This window comes from Oncorhynchus mykiss, chromosome 27 (assembly GCF_057628025.1).
Source record: "Oncorhynchus mykiss isolate SJ-2025 chromosome 27, ASM5762802v1, whole genome shotgun sequence".
Taxonomy (NCBI): Eukaryota; Metazoa; Chordata; class Actinopteri; order Salmoniformes; family Salmonidae; genus Oncorhynchus; species Oncorhynchus mykiss.
The window spans coordinates 20,809,056-20,826,469 of record NC_143048.1 but is presented as its reverse complement, the minus strand read 5'-3'; the positions used below and the strand labels follow the sequence as shown (position 1 = coordinate 20,826,469).

The window sequence follows — 17,414 nt, the reverse complement described above, 5'->3', positions numbered from 1 at the left end:
TCATTCATCACAAAGCCCACTGATAATACAAACTACTTGAATTACTTTTTCATTGGCAAGATAAGCAAACTTAGGGATGACATTCCAGCAACAAACGCTGATACTACACATCCAAGTATATCGGACCAAAATATGAAAGACAAGAATTGTACTTTTGAATTCCGTAAAGTCCGTGTGGAAGAGGTGAAAAAAATAGTGTCTATCAACAATGACAACCCACCGAGGTCTGACAATCTGGATGGAAAATTACTGAGGATAATAGCAGATGAAATTGCCACTCCTATTTGCCACATCTTCAATTTAAGCCTACTAGAGTGCGTGGGCCCTCAGGTCTGGAGGGAAGCTAAAGTTTTTCCGCTACCCAAGAATAGTAAAGCTCCCTTTATTGGCTCAAATAGCCGACCAATCAGCCTGTTACCAACCCTTAGTAAACTTCTGGAAAAAATTGTGTTTGACTAGATACAATGCTATTTCACTGTAAACAAATTGACAACAGAATTTCAGCATGCTTATAGGGAAGGACACTCAACAAGTGCAGAACTTACACAAATGACTGATGATTGGCTGAGAGAAATTGATGAGAAAATGATTGTGGGGGCTGTCTTGTTAGACTTCACTGCAGCTTTTGACATTATTGATCACAGTCTGCTGCTGGAAAAACGTATGTGTTATGGCTTTACACCCCCTGCTATAATGTGGATATAGAGTTACTTGTCTAACAGAATACAGAGGGTGTTCTTTAATGGAAGCCTCTCAAATATAATCCAGTTAGAATCAGGAATTCCCCAGGGTAGCTGTTTAGGCCCCATGCTTTTTCCAATTTTTACTAATAACATGCCACTGACTTTGAGTAAAGCCAGAGTGTCTATGTATGAGGATGACTCAACACTATACACGTCAGTTACTACAGCGACTGAAATGACTGCAACACTCAACAAAGAGCTGCAGTTAGTTTCAGAGTGGGTGGCAAGGAATAAGTTAGCCCTAAATATTTCTAAAACTAAAAGCATTGTATTTGGAACAAAACACTCACTAAACCCAAAACCTCAATTAAATATTGTAATAAATAATATAGAAATTGAGCAAGTTGAGATGACTAAACTGCTTGGAGTAACCCTAGTTTGTAAACTGTCATGGCCAAAACATATTGATGCAGTAGTAGTAACTAAGATGGGGAGAAGTCTGTCTATAATAAAGTGATGCTCTACCTTCTTAACAACACTATCAACAAGGCAGGTCCTACAGACCCTAGTTTTGTCGCACCTGGACTACTGTTCAGTCATTTGGTCAGGTGCCACAAAAAAGGACTTAGGAAAATTGCAATGGGCTCAGAACAGGGCAGCACGGCTGGCCCTTGGATTTACACAGAGAGCAAATATTAATAATATGCATGTCAATCTCTCCTGGCTGAAAGTTGAGGAGAAGTTGACTTCCTCACTACTTTTGTTCATGAGATGTATGACATGTTGAATGCACCGAGCTGTCTGTCTAAACTACTGGCACACAGCTCAGACACCCATGCTTACCCAACAAACAATGCCACAAGAGGTCTCTTCACAGTCCCCAAGTCCAGCACAGACTATGGGAGGCATACAGTTATACATAGAGCCATGACTACATGAAACTCTATTCCACATCAAGTAACTGATGCAAGCAGCAAAATCAGATTTAAAAAACAGATCAAAAAACACATTATGGACCAGCGGGGACTGTGAAGCAACACAAACATTGGCAAAGACACATGCACACACACACGATAATATATGCACTATACATACACATTGATTTAGTACTGTAGATATGTGGTAGTGGTGGAGTAGGGGCCTGAGGGCACATAGTGTGTTGTGAATGTATTGTAATGTTTTTAAAATTGTATAAACACCTTAATTTTGCTGGACCCCAGGAAGAGTAGCTGCTGCTTTGGCAGCAGCTAATGGGGATCCATAATAAATACAAATACAACCTGTTAGCATTTTTCTTGTTTGACAACCTGTTAGCATATGCTAACTCACTCACAAGGCTTCCTGGGGCTCTTGGCTGCTGTGGTCAAGCAACAGATTTCCAGAAAGTTTACTCATCTGTGCAGTGTGGTTAGAAAAACATATTAAAGCTGCTCAGGAAATGACTTGCCAACACTGTTTAAAAAAATTATAATTAGTGATCACAAAAACACCTGTGATTAACTAACTTTTTTTGCAGCCAAAGCAGCCAAGTATGGCCTACTCCAGGGCTTCCTTGGTGGGGCAGGAGGAGGAGGCTACAGACCAGGTAGGTATAAATCTGATACCGAACCAAGTACAAATGCAAACCCTCTTACAAATGCATGCATTTAAAATGTCCTCTCTTCCAATGTTGTTTCTCTACAGGAGGAGTTGCTGCTGGATGCCAAAGCAAATACTGTGGAAGGCAGAAGTAGAGGGTGTTCTTCAGAAGAAGTTGAACCTCAAGAAACAATGGTGCTACTGCATGATCTAGAATGTACATTTTATATGCACAAAATCCCCCATTAGAGTATGTAAAGATATGTTGTACTTTATTTGACTCAATATATTTTTTATACAAACCCACCGACCCAGACTTTTGCACACATTTGATGTGACTTAGTGTTTTTGATTGTGCCTTTATCATTGTTCGTGGTGTTCATCAGCTCTTACTGACATGCCTACAATGCTCCCCTTTTAGTAGTTACCAAGTGTTTGTGTGTGCATGCATGTGTGTGGGCGTTGATATGTGGCTGTGTGTCTCTCTATGTGCTTGTGAGCTTGCACATGCTGCCAGAGATGTTTGGGTATATAGGAGAATATGAAAGATTATCCAACTAGAGCCATTAAGCATGCTTTGAATGCAGAGAAGTGCTCCAAGTCAAAACCCGCACCATTCCTGTAACTGTACATCCCTCTCCATGTGCTTAGTGTCTGTGTGTACCAAAGTTGGAGCTCTTCGCATACTGACATGTCAAACCAAGGGTTGAGCTTCAAGGGGTGTGGTTAGTAAAGTGCTGATAAACTTTGGCCATGTATCTTCAGAACTGCCTCCTCTGGCTTTCTATCATCTCTGCTGCTATTTATATCCCTGGGTGAAATAGCAGTGGCATAGCATGTGTGTGTGTGGGCACAGGTTTCACAGTCCATCTGCCATCTTCAACTTTGACTATATTTTAAGGGCCATGGTGTAAGTAGCCTTCTTACCTTGATTTCTGACAAACTTGTGAAGTATGATGAGCAGGTGTTGCTCTGAATGTGGTAAAGCTGATGACAATCAATCCAAAGGTGTTCAAAAGATTTGTAGGTGATATCGTGAGTGATATTCATAGCATACATTGTGTTGGTTTGTACTCAATACCTTTGAAACAGTGTTTTTTGTTTTTTAAGTGATTTGTATGTTTTTAGTTTTACAAAAATGTAAAAGTAAAACTGAAATTCTTTCGATACTGCTCTGGCATGTATTGTAGATTATGTATGTATGAATTGAACATTTTGTTTTATTAATTACGTATAATTTTTCTAGTGTGCTAGATTAGGGGCCAGAATGTTATGCATATCTGAAATCATTCTAGTTTCACATTCAGTTATAGTTTCATTTATGCAAGTTGTCGCTCATTATTCAAGTTTCAAATGTTTCCGCTCATGAAAGTAGACTATCACCATATTTGTGTAATCTTGAATAAGGCAAAACATGTTTGTTAAAAAAAATATATATATTTGGGTAATGCATTTAATCACTGATGAGAATTGTTATACTGTATGTGTAAGGGCTTTTTTAATATGTGTCTGTGTGTAGGCTTCCCCTAGTCTGTGTAAATTGTGAGAGTGAGCTCCCATTTCACTCTTTACTTGAGTTAGTTACAGTTGAATAAGACTCACTAGACATTACTGACCAAAGATGGATTCACTCTGTTATGAAGTTACACTACGATGAATCTTTAGGGATTGTGTGGACTATATGTTGTAGTAATTGCCCTAGGTTATCATGACTCTCACTCCTTCAGTTCTTGTAGCCTACCCGTAGGGCTTTTTCTGAACTGTGTGTGAGCCGCTCGGATCCGGGGCACGCCGCACCGTGTCTTCCATGCAGTGGGATAGTATTAATCTTATTTAAATGGCAAAAAAGGAGGAACGATGGGGTTTTGCACTTTTACATTTTCATGACGCACATGTGACTTGTTCCCGGTAATCCCGGCATTTTATTTGCTTAAGTAAAATAACGAAATAAAATGGTTAATAAATACACATTTGTGCCCAGGTATCCGCTTTTTTCCACCTGCACCCAAACTGCACCAACATATCAAATGAATCAATGGCTCAAATGTTATTCAGGAACTTTAAAATGTCTGAATGTAGACTTTTACTGCCACTAGCGTATTCCAGCATGCTCTCATAGACTAGATGACTATTCTAATACAGCTATTCTGATACATCTCCTATTTCTGTGATGGGTGCATTGCGCATTGCTTCGTCTCTCTGCCCTCAGTTGCTTTTGATTGTGCTACACAGACCAAATTTCCAGGGATTGTTGTCGGTTGGCCAACCCATATTTTCCGGTCCCCCAGCCTGACTGTTTCAAATCGCCCATTCTCTCCTCATCGAATGAATCGAAGTAGTATCCAGCAGTGAGGATCTAGTCTATCCGGCTTCATAAACACACAACACGAATAGCGGGGCTTTGGTCGAAGTGAGACCGGTTATCTGTTCATCAGAGTCAGGCTCTCATAGAGCTCGGAATCGGAGAGTGAATGAGGTTGATGCTGCTCTGTTGTGACTGGAAGGACGAACGTATGGGAGAGGAGGAAGGTGAGTTTAAGTTTTCGATACGCAGTTTTTCTCTGGAACCATGATAGCGGGTGCCTTGAAGCATGTGTGAGGGCGGGAGATGTTATTAGCGCGAGCGCAGTGCATCCTTCCGCGCTCGAGAACAGAGATGCTCCATTGAATTCATAATAAACGACACCATACACAATAAACAATAGATACATTGTGTTAGGTTTTTTTTGGAGGGTTAGCTTTATGAAAAGTATTCTGTGAGAATGATCAATAAAGAATGTCCCGTATGTCCTTGTTTTGCTGCAATAACCCAAGTAGGTAACCTTAGTCGTTCTATTTTATTTCCGAGTAACATAAGCCCGCTGCATAATGCTAACAAGGCTGGGATGGTGTTTAGAAGTATAATAATGTGTCTATTTCAACTGCCAATGTTTTGGTTAGTTCAATCTAATTAAATCAAAATTAAATGGGGTGTTGAAACTGCAGCGCTGCTCTAACCTAGATCAACACAACTGATACAGTTACACTTTCTTTGAAACAATACCTTTCCTTGTCATTCCATTCCTGTGAATCCATGACCTCGTTTAACCTACTTTCAATGTAACTACACTGAACAAAAATATAAACGCAAATGTAAATTGTTGGTCCCATGTTTCATGAGCTGTTTCAAAGCCAAAACCCCTGGATGGTTGAGCATAATATACAAGGAATTTATCAAAGCTATTAATGAGAACCTTGACGACCTTGTACCTAGCCGGTGGGGATTCCGGTGGGGTGCCCCAACCCAGGCAGTGTCAGTGCTGGCAACACTAGCTGCAGTAACCCATGGGAAGAGGGTCACACTCGGACAATCAGAGGGGGCAAAATATTGTGGTCTTGGTGGCACAAAATAATCAGAGGTCTGACTGCACAGAGATGCTTGGGAAATGGTCACAACAGGGGACCAGCATGTGTGTGTTCCTACATGATTCCATGTGTTATTTAATAGTTTTGATGTCTTCTCTATTATTCTACAATGTAGAAAATAGTTAAAATAACAAAAAACCCTTGAATGAGGTGGTGCGTCCAAACTTTTGACTGGTACTGTATACATTTTTTACAACTGTATATAATACAATCAAGGTGAGGGCATTGGAAATGCTTTGGTTGGTTGATCTGTTTTTGTGGCTGGCACTGTGTGCTCTTTTTAAAGGATGTGTTCCAATCGCTCAAAGGCCCTAGGATCCAGGGGGACAAGGGTGGTCTGCCAGTCACTGGGATGACAACCTAACTTGGGATGGGGGTAGGTTTTAGAGGGTGGAATAGCGGAGAACAATTGGAGGTTTAGGTTTAGCAGTGCAAATATCATGGTACAGCTATATGGACACTAAATCATTATGGTACTTTCTAATGGTGAGTTTACAAGCATATATTATGATAAATAGAATTGAAACTTGTATCGCATTATGGTAAATGGTGAAATAAGTATAGCCAGTTTATAATTGTAATGGCTTAGCAGATAAGAAAAGAGAAGGAATATAATACCTATTGTTTACAGGAAACTCATTCAAAAATGTTAGATGGGGGGGTATACTTCTCCCATGCCTAAAGAAACTCAAAAGGGGTGATGGTATTAATAAACAATCCTTTTTGATTCGAATGTGCAAATTGTTTAAGCGGATCCGCAAGACAGATTATTGTAATTATGTTATTGGACCATAAACAGATTTGGCTCTTTAATCTATACGGTCCAAATAATGATGATCCACACTTCTTTGAAAATGTATATAATAATTGATCAAGCAGTACAAGACTCTATTATTATGGTGGGGGATTATAATACGGTTTTAAATACCCCAATGGAACGTAAAGGAAATTACTCTACAAACTAGCACCCTTGTGCACTTAAGGAAATTACGAATATCATGGATATATTGGAACTAGTGGATATATGGGGGCTTAAATATCCTGACCTAGTGAGTTATACAAGACGGAGGCTCAATCAAGCTAGTCGTCTTGACTATTTTCTAATGTCATTCTCGCTGGCACCAAAAGTAAAAAAATACATTTAAAAAAGTGTTGATAGGGGACAGGTAGGTCTTCCTTATGTAGCTCGTCTCCTTGTCTCTTGCAAAAGTTATACAGAACTGTCACTGCAATTATGATTGTCAGGGTCGTGTCCATCTTTGTGCAGAACCCCTCCTGTAGGCACGGGAATTTTTTTTTTCCACACTCCAAAAAGTCTATCCTCTTGTCAGGATGAGAGGTGTTGTATTTCCTCTTGTCTGGTGTCTGGGCGTTTTAAAAGGGATGTTATAAGGTGCCCACGACAAGTATATCCATTGTCACCTAGTACGTGGCCTTCAAATGCCCCTCCTTTCCAGCATTGCACACAGACGACTATTGTCAAAGATTCTGCTGTCATGGGTGGATCCTGGCCATCTAGCTACGATGTTGGTAAGCTGACCTTTGTCATCACGTTGATGGAGCAGTAACCTTTCCGATTATGGAATAGTTCTCCATTCTTGCCACCAGGGTTGGGAATAGGAATGTGTCCAGTCTATTGCCCCTAGTACACCTGGGAATCTATCTCTCCTGTAAAATCCAACTGCTGATTCCTCTTTGGGATTGAACCTTATGTACAGATTATTCAGACCAGCAATAACACTAGACGCGGACTACAATCCTGCAGATGGTTGACTTGTGGAGTCCAAAAAGATCCCCATCCACCATCTGGAAACATCCAGTTGCATAGAACCGTAGGGCCACTAAGAGCTGAAGTAGTGGGTACAGCCGCGCTCCTATCACTCCCATGCTTAATGGTTGGTGCAACCTTTCTTTCCAGTTGCATTACAGAGTCCTTGGAGAAGTGGTATCTCCTTGAAAACTCATCATTATCATAAAACTCAACAGGATTCAACCTGTCTCTAATTACTCTCTGAGGAACTCTGTCATTTTGGTCTTTCCACAGTAGATATGCTGTCATTTTATCAGGTAAACCACCTGGCAATGCGGCTCCGACCACATTTTCTAATCAAGCATAAATTGGCTTTAAGTTTAGGCCTCCGCAATGGATTGGTTCACTGATATGGGCACAAACATATACAGTACCAGTCAAAGGTTTTCCTTTATTTTTACTAATTTCTACATTGTAAAATAATAGTGAAGACATCAAAACTATGAAATATCAAATGGAATCATGTAGTATCCAAATAAGTGTTAAACAAATCCAAATTAGTAGCAACCTTTTGCCTTGATGACAGCTTTGCACACTCTTGGCATTCTATCAACCAGCTTCTGCTGGAATGCTTTTCCAACAGCCCTGAGGGAGTTCCCATATATACTGAGCACTTGTTGGCTGCTTTTCCTTCACTTTGCGGTCCAACTCATCCCAAACCATCTCATTTGGGTTGAGGTAGGGTGATTTTGGAGGCCATGCCACCTGATGCAGCACTCCATCACTCTCCTTCTTGTTCAAATATCCCTTATACACTAGGTGTGTTGGGTTATTGTCCTGTTGAAAAACAAATGATAGTCCCACTAAGCGCAAACCAGATGGGATGGCATATTGCCACAGAATGCTGTGGTAGCCATGCTGGTTAAGTGTGCCTTGAATTCTAAATAAATCACTGACAGTGTAACCAGCAAAGCACCATCACACCTCCTCCTCCATACTTCACGGTGGGAACTACACATACGGAGATCAACTGTTCACCTATTCTGCATCTCACAAAGACACAGCGGTTGGAAACAAAAACTAAAAATGTAGACTCATCAGACCAAAGTACAGATTTCTACCGGTCCATTGCTTGTGTTTCTTGGCCCAAGCAAGTCTCTTCTTATCATTAGTGTCCTTTTGTAGTGATTTCTTTGCAGCAATTTGACCTTGAAGGCCTGATTCACACAGTCTCCTCTGAACAGTTGATATTGAGATGTGTCTGTTACTTGAACTCTGTGAAGCATTTATTTGGGCTGCAATTTCTGAGGCTGGTAACTCTAATGTACATATCCTCTGCAGCATAGGTAACTCTGGGACTTCCTTTCCTGTGGGGATGGTTTTTGTGACTGCACTTGAAGAAATGTTCAAACGTTTTCCGTATTGACAGACCTTCATGTCTTAAAGTAATGATGGACTGTCGTTTCTCTTTGTTAATTTGAGCTGTTCTTGCTATAATATGGTATTTTACCTATCTTCTGTATACCACCCCTACCTTGTCACAACACAACAGATTGGCTCAAACGCATTAATAATATATATATTTATATATAAATAAATCATAATTATATATATTTGACTAAAACAATCTTGGTTGACCAACAGCCTAACAACCAAATAATTGACCAGTCGACTTATTGGGGTCAGCCCTAATTTGTGTGTATACAGTGCATTCAGAAAGTATTCAGAACCCTTGACTTTTTCAGCATTTATTCCACAACCTTATTCTAAAATCTATTTATTTATTTATTCCCCTCATCAGTCTACACACAATTCCTCATAATGACAAAGTGAAAACAGGTTTTGCAAATTTTTTGCAAATGTATTAAAAATTAAAAACATATTATTTACATAAGTATTCAGACCCTTTGCTATGAGACTCGAAATTGAGCTCCGGTGCATCCTGTTTTCATTGATCATCCTTGAGATGTTTCTACAACTTTATTTCAGTCCACCTGGGGTAAATTCAATTGATTGGACATGATTTGAAAAGGCACACACCTGTCTATATAAGGTCCCACAGTTGACAGTGCATATCAGAGCAAAAACCAAGCCATGAGGTTGACAGAATTGTCCGTAGAGCTCAGAGACAGGATTGTGTCGAGACACAGACCTGGGGAAGGGTACCAAAACATTTCTGCAGCATTCTTAAACGGAATAAATTTGGAACCACCAAGACTCTTCCTGGAGCTGGCCGCCCGGCCAAATAGAGGGAGAAGGGCCTTGGTCAGAGGGGTGACCAAGAATCTGATGGCCACTCTGAGAGAGCTCCAGAGTTTCTCTGTGGAGTTGGGAGAACCTTCCAGAAGGACAGCCATCTCTGCAGCACTCCACCAATCAGGCCTTTATGGTAGAGTGGCCAGACGGAAGCCACTCCTCAGTAAAATGCACATGACAGCCCGCTTGGAGTTTGTCTAAAGGCACTTAAAGGACTCTCACACCATGAGAAACAAGATTCTCTGGTCTGATGAAACCAAGATCAAACTCTTTGGCCTGTATGCCAAGGGTCACGTCTGGCGGAAACTTGGCACCATCCCTACTGTGAAGCATGGTGGTGGCAGCAAAATGCTGTGGGGATGTTTTTCAGCAGCAGGCACTGAGATACTTGCCAGGATCGAGGGACAGATAAACAGAGCAAAGTACAGATCCTTGATGAAATCCCGTTTCAGAGCGTTCAGGACCTCAGACCAGGGCGAAGTCTCACCTTCCAACAGGACAACGACCCTAAGCACACAGCCAAGACAGTGCAGGAGTGGCTTCGAGACAAGCCTCTGAATGTCCTTGAGTGGCCCAGCCAGAGCCCGGACTTGAACATGATCGAACATCTCTGGAGACCTGTAAATCGCTGGGCAGTGACGCTTCCCATCCACCCTGACAGAGCTTGAAAGGATCTGCAGAGAAGAATGGAGAAACTCCCCAAATACAGGTGTGCCAAGCTTGTACCGTCGTACTCAAGAAGACTCAAGGCTGTATTCGCTGCCAAAGGTGCTTCAACAAAGTACTGAGTAAAGGGTCTGAATACTGAAGTAAATATGATGTTTCAGCCACCCATCATAGACTTTTCTTTTCTCTCTGCTACCGCACGGAAAGCGGTACCGATGCACCAAGTCTGGAACCAACACGATAGTGAACAGCTTTTACCCCTAAGACATGACTGCTAGTCATCACATACGCTGCTGCTACTGTTTATTATCTATCCTGTTGACTAGTCATTTTATTCCTAGTCATATGTACATATCTAACTCAATTACCTCGTTACCCCTGCACATCGACTCAGTACTGGTACCCCGTGTATAGAACCAAGTTATCTTTACTCATTGTGTATTTATTATTACTTTTATTATTATGTGTTATTACTTATCTCTTATTTCTCAATTATCTTTCTCTCTGCATTGTTGGAATGGACCTGTAAATAAGAATTTCACTCTTAGTCTACACCTGTTGTTTACAAAGCATGTGACAAATGAAATGACCCCAAAGATGCTAACCTCTCACCATTACCATTAACAGTAACAGGGGTAATATCTTGGGGTTAAACCAAATCTCTTTCTCTGAGCAATTATATTAGTATAAAAGAATACAATTTCCTGAGTTATTTTTGTTTTTTACAATATAGCTCAGTATTTTAATAAATTATTTTATACAGTCACAATTGCTGATTTTTATCAATGATGTCAATAATTTTGGAACCAACTATCTTGGGAATGCGTCCCAAATGGCACCCTATTCCATTTATAGAGCACTCGTTTTGTCCATGGCCCATAGCGCTCTGGTCAAAGTAGTGCACTATATAGGGCAGTGTTTCCCAACCCAGCACAATAGTGACTGTCCAGGGTTACAATAAAAATGTGCACTGTTGGGTGTTCTCGAGGACCAGGTTTAGGTAACACTGATATAGGGAGTAGTGCACTTTTGACCACAGCCCTATGGGTCTATGCACTATATACTATAAATAATAGGGTGCTATTTGTGATGAAGCCATTGACTTGATAAGGGCTGCCAAGACCTCTGAAATAAGGTTGAATGGACTCACTGAACCCTAAAAGTCAGTGAGAAAGTGACATTGACAAATGTAAAACAAGGAAACTGATTTATAAAGATCCAAGCACTTTGTTGCAGCTTTCTGGCTCTTGCTCGCTGTTCTCTTGCTCTCTCGCTCTCGCTCTCTCGCTCTCTTGTCAATCTTTCTCTCTCACTCTGTTGCTCGCTTGCTTTCTCACTCTCTTTCTCTCTCTCAGACGAAACTTTATTTTGCTCACATATGAAACAGAATCTTATATTGTGGTTCATCTATATACAAATTAATAGTATTTATTTTTCTGACACCATGTTCCTGTTTGCATACCACCCTTCTCCCATTCTGGATTTACATGGGGATAACAAATGCTCTTGTGATCCTTCTCAACACACACACACACACACACACACACACACACACACACACACCTAAATCCTCCTACAAGCAAAAGCAGTGTAGAATGGATGAATGTGGTTCTGTGTTAATGCACCGCTCCAAAGCTCTACTTCTAAGAACTAAAGTAAAAAAAAAAAGCCACATTTGCATGCCCCGAAAATATCCCACACTTCTAATACTCAGTTGAACTAAGAATAGGTAAATTTATCTCCATTTTGAAATTGGGGAGGTTGTATGCGTTTGAGCTAATGAGTGTCCGTTGATGAATTTGTTTTTGCTGTCTAACTGATGCTATGGTTTTAGTTTGTATAGAAACTATTTGTGTCATTTGGGGTCAACAGTGATCTTACATTATTACAATCCTACAGTATTAGAGTACTTTTCAGACTTACAGAATTTTCTACTGAAACAGAGATATCAACCCTTGATCAATAATCAATTGACATCCTCTACCACCAGTAGTGATAAGAGATTTGATGGGTTGCTGTCTGATACATCAATTTGCTCTTACTGGATTTCTGAAGCTAAGCTGATCAGTTAGTTAATTCCCACCTCCCTCTTTAAAAGTGGTTATCACATATCTCATGTAATAACACTGGTGGTGGTGGTGATGTATCATGAAGTATATGAGCCATGCAAATGGTGAAGCTAATGTACAGTTGAAGTCGGAAGTTTACATACACCTTGGCCAAATACATTTAAACTCAGTTTTTCACAATTCCTGACATTTAATCCTCGTAAAAATTCCCTGTCTTAGGTCAGTTAGGATCACAACTTTATTTTAAAAATGTGAAATTTCAGAATAATAGTAGAGTGATTTATTTCAGCTTTTATTTCTTTCATCACATTTCCAGTGGGTCAGAAGTTTACATACATTCAATTAGTATTTGGTAGCATTGCCTTTAAATTGTTTAACTTGGTTCAAACGTTTCGGGTAGCATTCCACAAGCTCCCACAATAAGTTGGGTGAATTTTGGCCCATTCCTCCTGACAGAGCTGGTGTAACTGAGTCAGGTTTGTAGGCCTCCTTGATCACACACACTTTTTCAGTTCTGCCCACAAATGTTCTATGGGATGGAGGTCAGGGCTTTGTGATGGCCACTCCAATACCTTGACTTTGTTGTCCTTAAGCCATTTTGCCACAACTTTGGAAGTATGCTTGTGGTCATTGTCCATTTGGAGGACCCATTTGCGACCAAGCTTTAACTTCCTGACTGATGTCTTGAGATGTTGCTTCAATACATCCACATAAATTTCCTGCCTCATGATGTCATCTATTTTGTGAATTGCACCAGTCCCTCTTGCAGCAAAGCACTCCCACAACATGATGCTGCCACCCCCGTGCTTCACGGTTGGGATGGTGTTCTTCGGCTTGCAAGCCTCTCCCTTTGTCCTCCAAACATAACGATGGTCATTATGGCCAAACAGTTCAATTTTTGTTTCATCAGACCAGAGGACATTTTTCCAAAGGTACGATCTTTGTTCCCATGTGCAGTTGCAAACCATAGTCTGGCTTTTTTATGGCAGTTTTGTAGCAGTGGCTTCTTCCTTGCTGAGCGGCCTTTCAGGTTATGTCGACATAGGACTCGTTTTACTGTGGATATAGATACTTTTGTACCTCTTTCACAAGTTCCTTTGCTATTGTTCTGGGATTGATTTGCACTTTTCGCACCAAAGTACGTTCATCTCTAGGAGACAGAACGCTTCTCCTTCCTGAGCGGTATGACGGCTGCGTAGTCCCATGGTGTTTATACTTGCGTACTCTTGTTTGTACAGATGAATGTGGTACCTTCAGGCGTTTTGAAATTGCTCCCAAGGATGAACCAGACTGAGGTCTTTGCTGATTTATTTTGATTTTCCCATGATGTCAAGCAAAGAGGCACTGAGTTTGAAGGTAGGCCTCGAAATACATCCACAGGTACACCTCCAATTGATTCCAATGATGTCAATTAGCCAATCAGAAGCTTCTAAAGTCATGACATTTTCTGGAATTTTCCAAGCTGTTTAAAGGCACAGTCAACTTAGTGTATGTACATTTCTGACCCACTGGAATTGACCCACTGGAATTGTGATACAGTGAAATATCTGTTTGTAAACAATTGTTGGAAAAATTACTTGTGTCATGCACAAAGTAATGTCCTAACCGACTTGCCAAAACTATAGTTTGTTAACAAGAAATTTGTGGAGTGGTTGAAAAACTAGTTTTAATGACTCCAGCCTAAGTGTTTGTAAACTTCCGACTTCAACTGTATGTGTCATCCTTTGATCTGTCCACTAACTGTATTACAGCTGGCAGAAGCTTGCCCGTGTGTGCTGGATGCAGACAGCGGATCTATGATGAACAGTATCTCCAGGCACTCAACACTGACTGGCACACAGTTTGCTTCAGGTGAGTGCTGCTTAAACAGTGTCCTCTCACTGATCAATCAGTCTATTCTCCTGTCAATCTTCTAACAGACAACTGATATCCATGCTGCTTGTTTTATTCATAATGACCAGTTTTGGATTTGTCTTTGACAGACATGAGATCTCTGTTTTTTCAGGTGGCATTATTGCTCTACATACATCCTTCTTAACTTGCTCCTTTAGTAGGTAATGTGCATGATGCACTGCAATGGCACTTTCCAGCATTCCAGTACTAACCAAACACACACTCCTGATTCCTCCTCGGATATTTATCTAAACTTTACTGATTAACGGTGGATTACAGTTAACCACACCTGTTTGATGTCTCTCATTGGGGGCATGCTTGGAATGCTTATTGATCCAATCACAATATTGAACAAAGTCAGAACATGTGTCTTACCTGGAGACGGATGTTGTGACTAATATGTTCTGGCCTATGAGTCCAGTCTCTCCATCTGGTCCTACTTTAAATGAAACAACTTTATAAAGCGTTCACAAATAATTTAAAGGCTGTTTATAACATGACGTTTGTTTCTCAATCAATCAATCAATCAAATAAATGTATTGCCTTTTTTACATCAGCATAAAGTACTTTAAAGATACCCAACCTAAAACCCCAAAGAACAAGCAATGCAGAGGCAGAAGCACAGTTGATAGGAAAAACTCATTCGATGGCAGGAACCTAGGAAGAAACCTAGAGAGGACCAGGCTCCAAGGGGTGGACAGTTCTCTTCTGGCTGTAGCGGGTTGATATTTAAGAGTACATATTTTAAGACGTTCAAAGATTCAAAGATGACCAGCAGGAGCAGATAATAACCATGGTGGTTATAGACAAAGGGGGTGCAGTCGAAATAGCAGCACATGATCAGCAGCATTTCTCAATGATTTCTGAAGTAAACTCAGCAAAAAAAGAAGCGTCCTCTCACTGCCAACTGTGTTTATTTTCAGCAAACTTAACATGTGTAAATATTTGTATGAACATAACAAGATGTAGGGGGCATCATTCGGAATTTTGGATGAAAAGCGTGCCCAAATTAAACTGCCTGCTACTCAGGCCCAGAAGCTAGGATATGCATATAATTAGTAGATTTGGATTGAAAACACTCTAAAGTTTCCAAAACTGTTAAAATAATGTCTGAGTATAACAGAACTTATATGGCAGGCGAAAACCTGAGGAAAATCCAACCAGGAATAACTATTATTTTTCCATTGAAAGCCTATCCACCATACAAAGACTTAGGACCCAGTTAACAATATCTATGGCTTCCTCTACATGCGGCCAGTCTTTAGGCATTGTTTCAGGCTTTTACTCTGAAAAAATGAGGGAGATACAGCACTTTCAATGAGAGGCCAGTGGATCTGGAACGCGCGTGATCGGGAACACGCCTTTCTTGTATCTCCTTTTCTATTGACGAAGCTTTTGTCCGGTTGAAATATTATTGATTATTTATGACAAAAAACAACCTGAGGATTGATTTTAAACATCGTTTGACATGTTTCTGCTAACTTTTATTGTACTTTTTAAACTTTTCGTCTTGATGTTGAGAGTGCGTATTGTGCCTTTGGATTTCTGAACTAAACGCACCAACAAAACAGGTTTTTGGACATAAAGAGGGACATTATCGAACAAAACAAACATTTATTGTCTAACATGGAGACCTGGGAGTGCCACCAGATGAAGATCATCAAAGGTAAGTGATTAATTGTAACGCTATTTCTGACTTTTGTGACACTTCTCCTTGGTTGGAAAATGGCTGTATGGTTTTGTGGCTAGGCGCTAACCTAACATATTCGCATAGTGTGCTTTCGTGGTAATGCCTTTTTGAAATCTGACACAGCGGTTGCATTAAGGAGAAGTTGATCTTTAAATGTATGTTAAACACTTGTATCTTTCATCAATGTTTATGATGAGTATTTCTGTAATTTGATGTGGCTCTCTGCATTTTCACCGGATGTTTGTTTGAGACAATGATTACTGTACATAACTCCCCAATTTCAACTGAGGTTTTTGGACATAAAGATTAACTTTATCGAACAAAACACACATTTATTGTGTAACTTGAAGTCCTGTGAGTGCCATCTGATGAAGATCATCAAAGGTTAGTGATTAATTTAATCGCTATTTCTGACTTTTGTGAGCCCTCTCCTTGGCTGGAAAATGGCTGTATGGTTTTCTGTGACAAGGCGCTGACCTAACATAATCGCATGGTGTGCTTTCTCCGTAAAGCCTTTTTGAAATCAGACACTGTGGTTGGATTTACAATAAGTTTCTCTTTAAAATGGTGTATAATATTTGAGGAATTGTAATTATGAGATTTCTGTTGTTTTGAATTTTGCGCCCTGCAATTTCACTGGCTGTTGTCGAGGTGGGACGCTAGCGTCCAGCGAGATTAAGTACTGCAGTGCATCTCCTCCTCATGGACTGCACCAAATTTGCCAGTTCTTGCTGTGAGATGTTACCCCACTCTTCCACCAATGCACCTGCAAATTCCCGGACATTTCTGAGGGGAATGGCCCTAGCCCTCCCCTAGCCCTCACCCTCTGATCCAACAGGTCCCAGATGTGCTCAATGGGATTGAGATCCGGGCTCTTTGCTGGCCATGGTAGATCACTGACATTCCTGTCTTGCAGGAAATCACACACAGAATGAGCAGTATGGCTGGTGGCATTGTCATGCTGAGGGTCATGTGAGGATGAGCCTGCAGGAAGGGTACCACATGAGGGAGGAGGATGTCTTCCCTGTAACGCACAGCGCTGAGATTGCCTGCAATGACAACCAGCTCAGTCCAATGATGGTGTGACACACTGCCCCAGACCATGACAGACCCTCCACCTCCAAATTGATCCCGCTCCAGAGTACAGGCCTCAGTGTAACGCTCATTCCTTTGACGATAAACGAGAATCCGACCATCACCCCTGATGAAACTAAACCGCGACTCATCAGTGAAAAGCACTTTTTGCCAGTCCTGTCTGGTCCAGCGACGGTGGGTTTGTGCCCATAGGTGACGTTGTTGCCGTTGATGACTGGTGAGGACCTGCCTTACAACAGGCCTACAAGCCCTCAGTCCAGCCTCTCTCAGCTTATTGCGGACAGTCTGAGCACTGATGGATTGTGTGTTCCTGGTGTAACTCGGGCGGT

The 17,414-nt window shown here is 40.9% G+C and overlaps 2 protein-coding genes across 51 annotated transcripts in view; both read left to right on the top strand.

The window, feature by feature from the left end:
• Positions 1–4,229, top strand: part of LOC110507708 (uncharacterized) — a 112,556-nt gene extending 108,327 nt beyond the window's left edge. For all 50 annotated transcript variants that reach the window (XM_090223521.1, XM_090223560.1, XM_090223552.1 and 47 more), the window contains 2 exons: positions 2,200–2,268; positions 2,367–4,229. In XM_090223521.1, the coding sequence (XP_090079647.1) occupies positions 2,200–2,268; positions 2,367–2,416 (119 nt within the window). In that variant the 3' untranslated portion in view covers positions 2,417–4,229. The remainder of the gene's footprint in view (positions 1–2,199; positions 2,269–2,366) is intronic.
• A 239-nt stretch (positions 4,230–4,468) lies between these two features.
• Positions 4,469–17,414, top strand: part of LOC110507118 (LIM domain kinase 1) — an 81,619-nt gene continuing 68,673 nt past the window's right edge. Inside the window, exons 1-2 of the mRNA XM_036964955.2 lie at positions 4,469–4,790; positions 14,159–14,258. Of these exons, the coding sequence (XP_036820850.2) occupies positions 4,733–4,790; positions 14,159–14,258 (158 nt within the window). The 5' untranslated portion in view covers positions 4,469–4,732. The remainder of the gene's footprint in view (positions 4,791–14,158; positions 14,259–17,414) is intronic.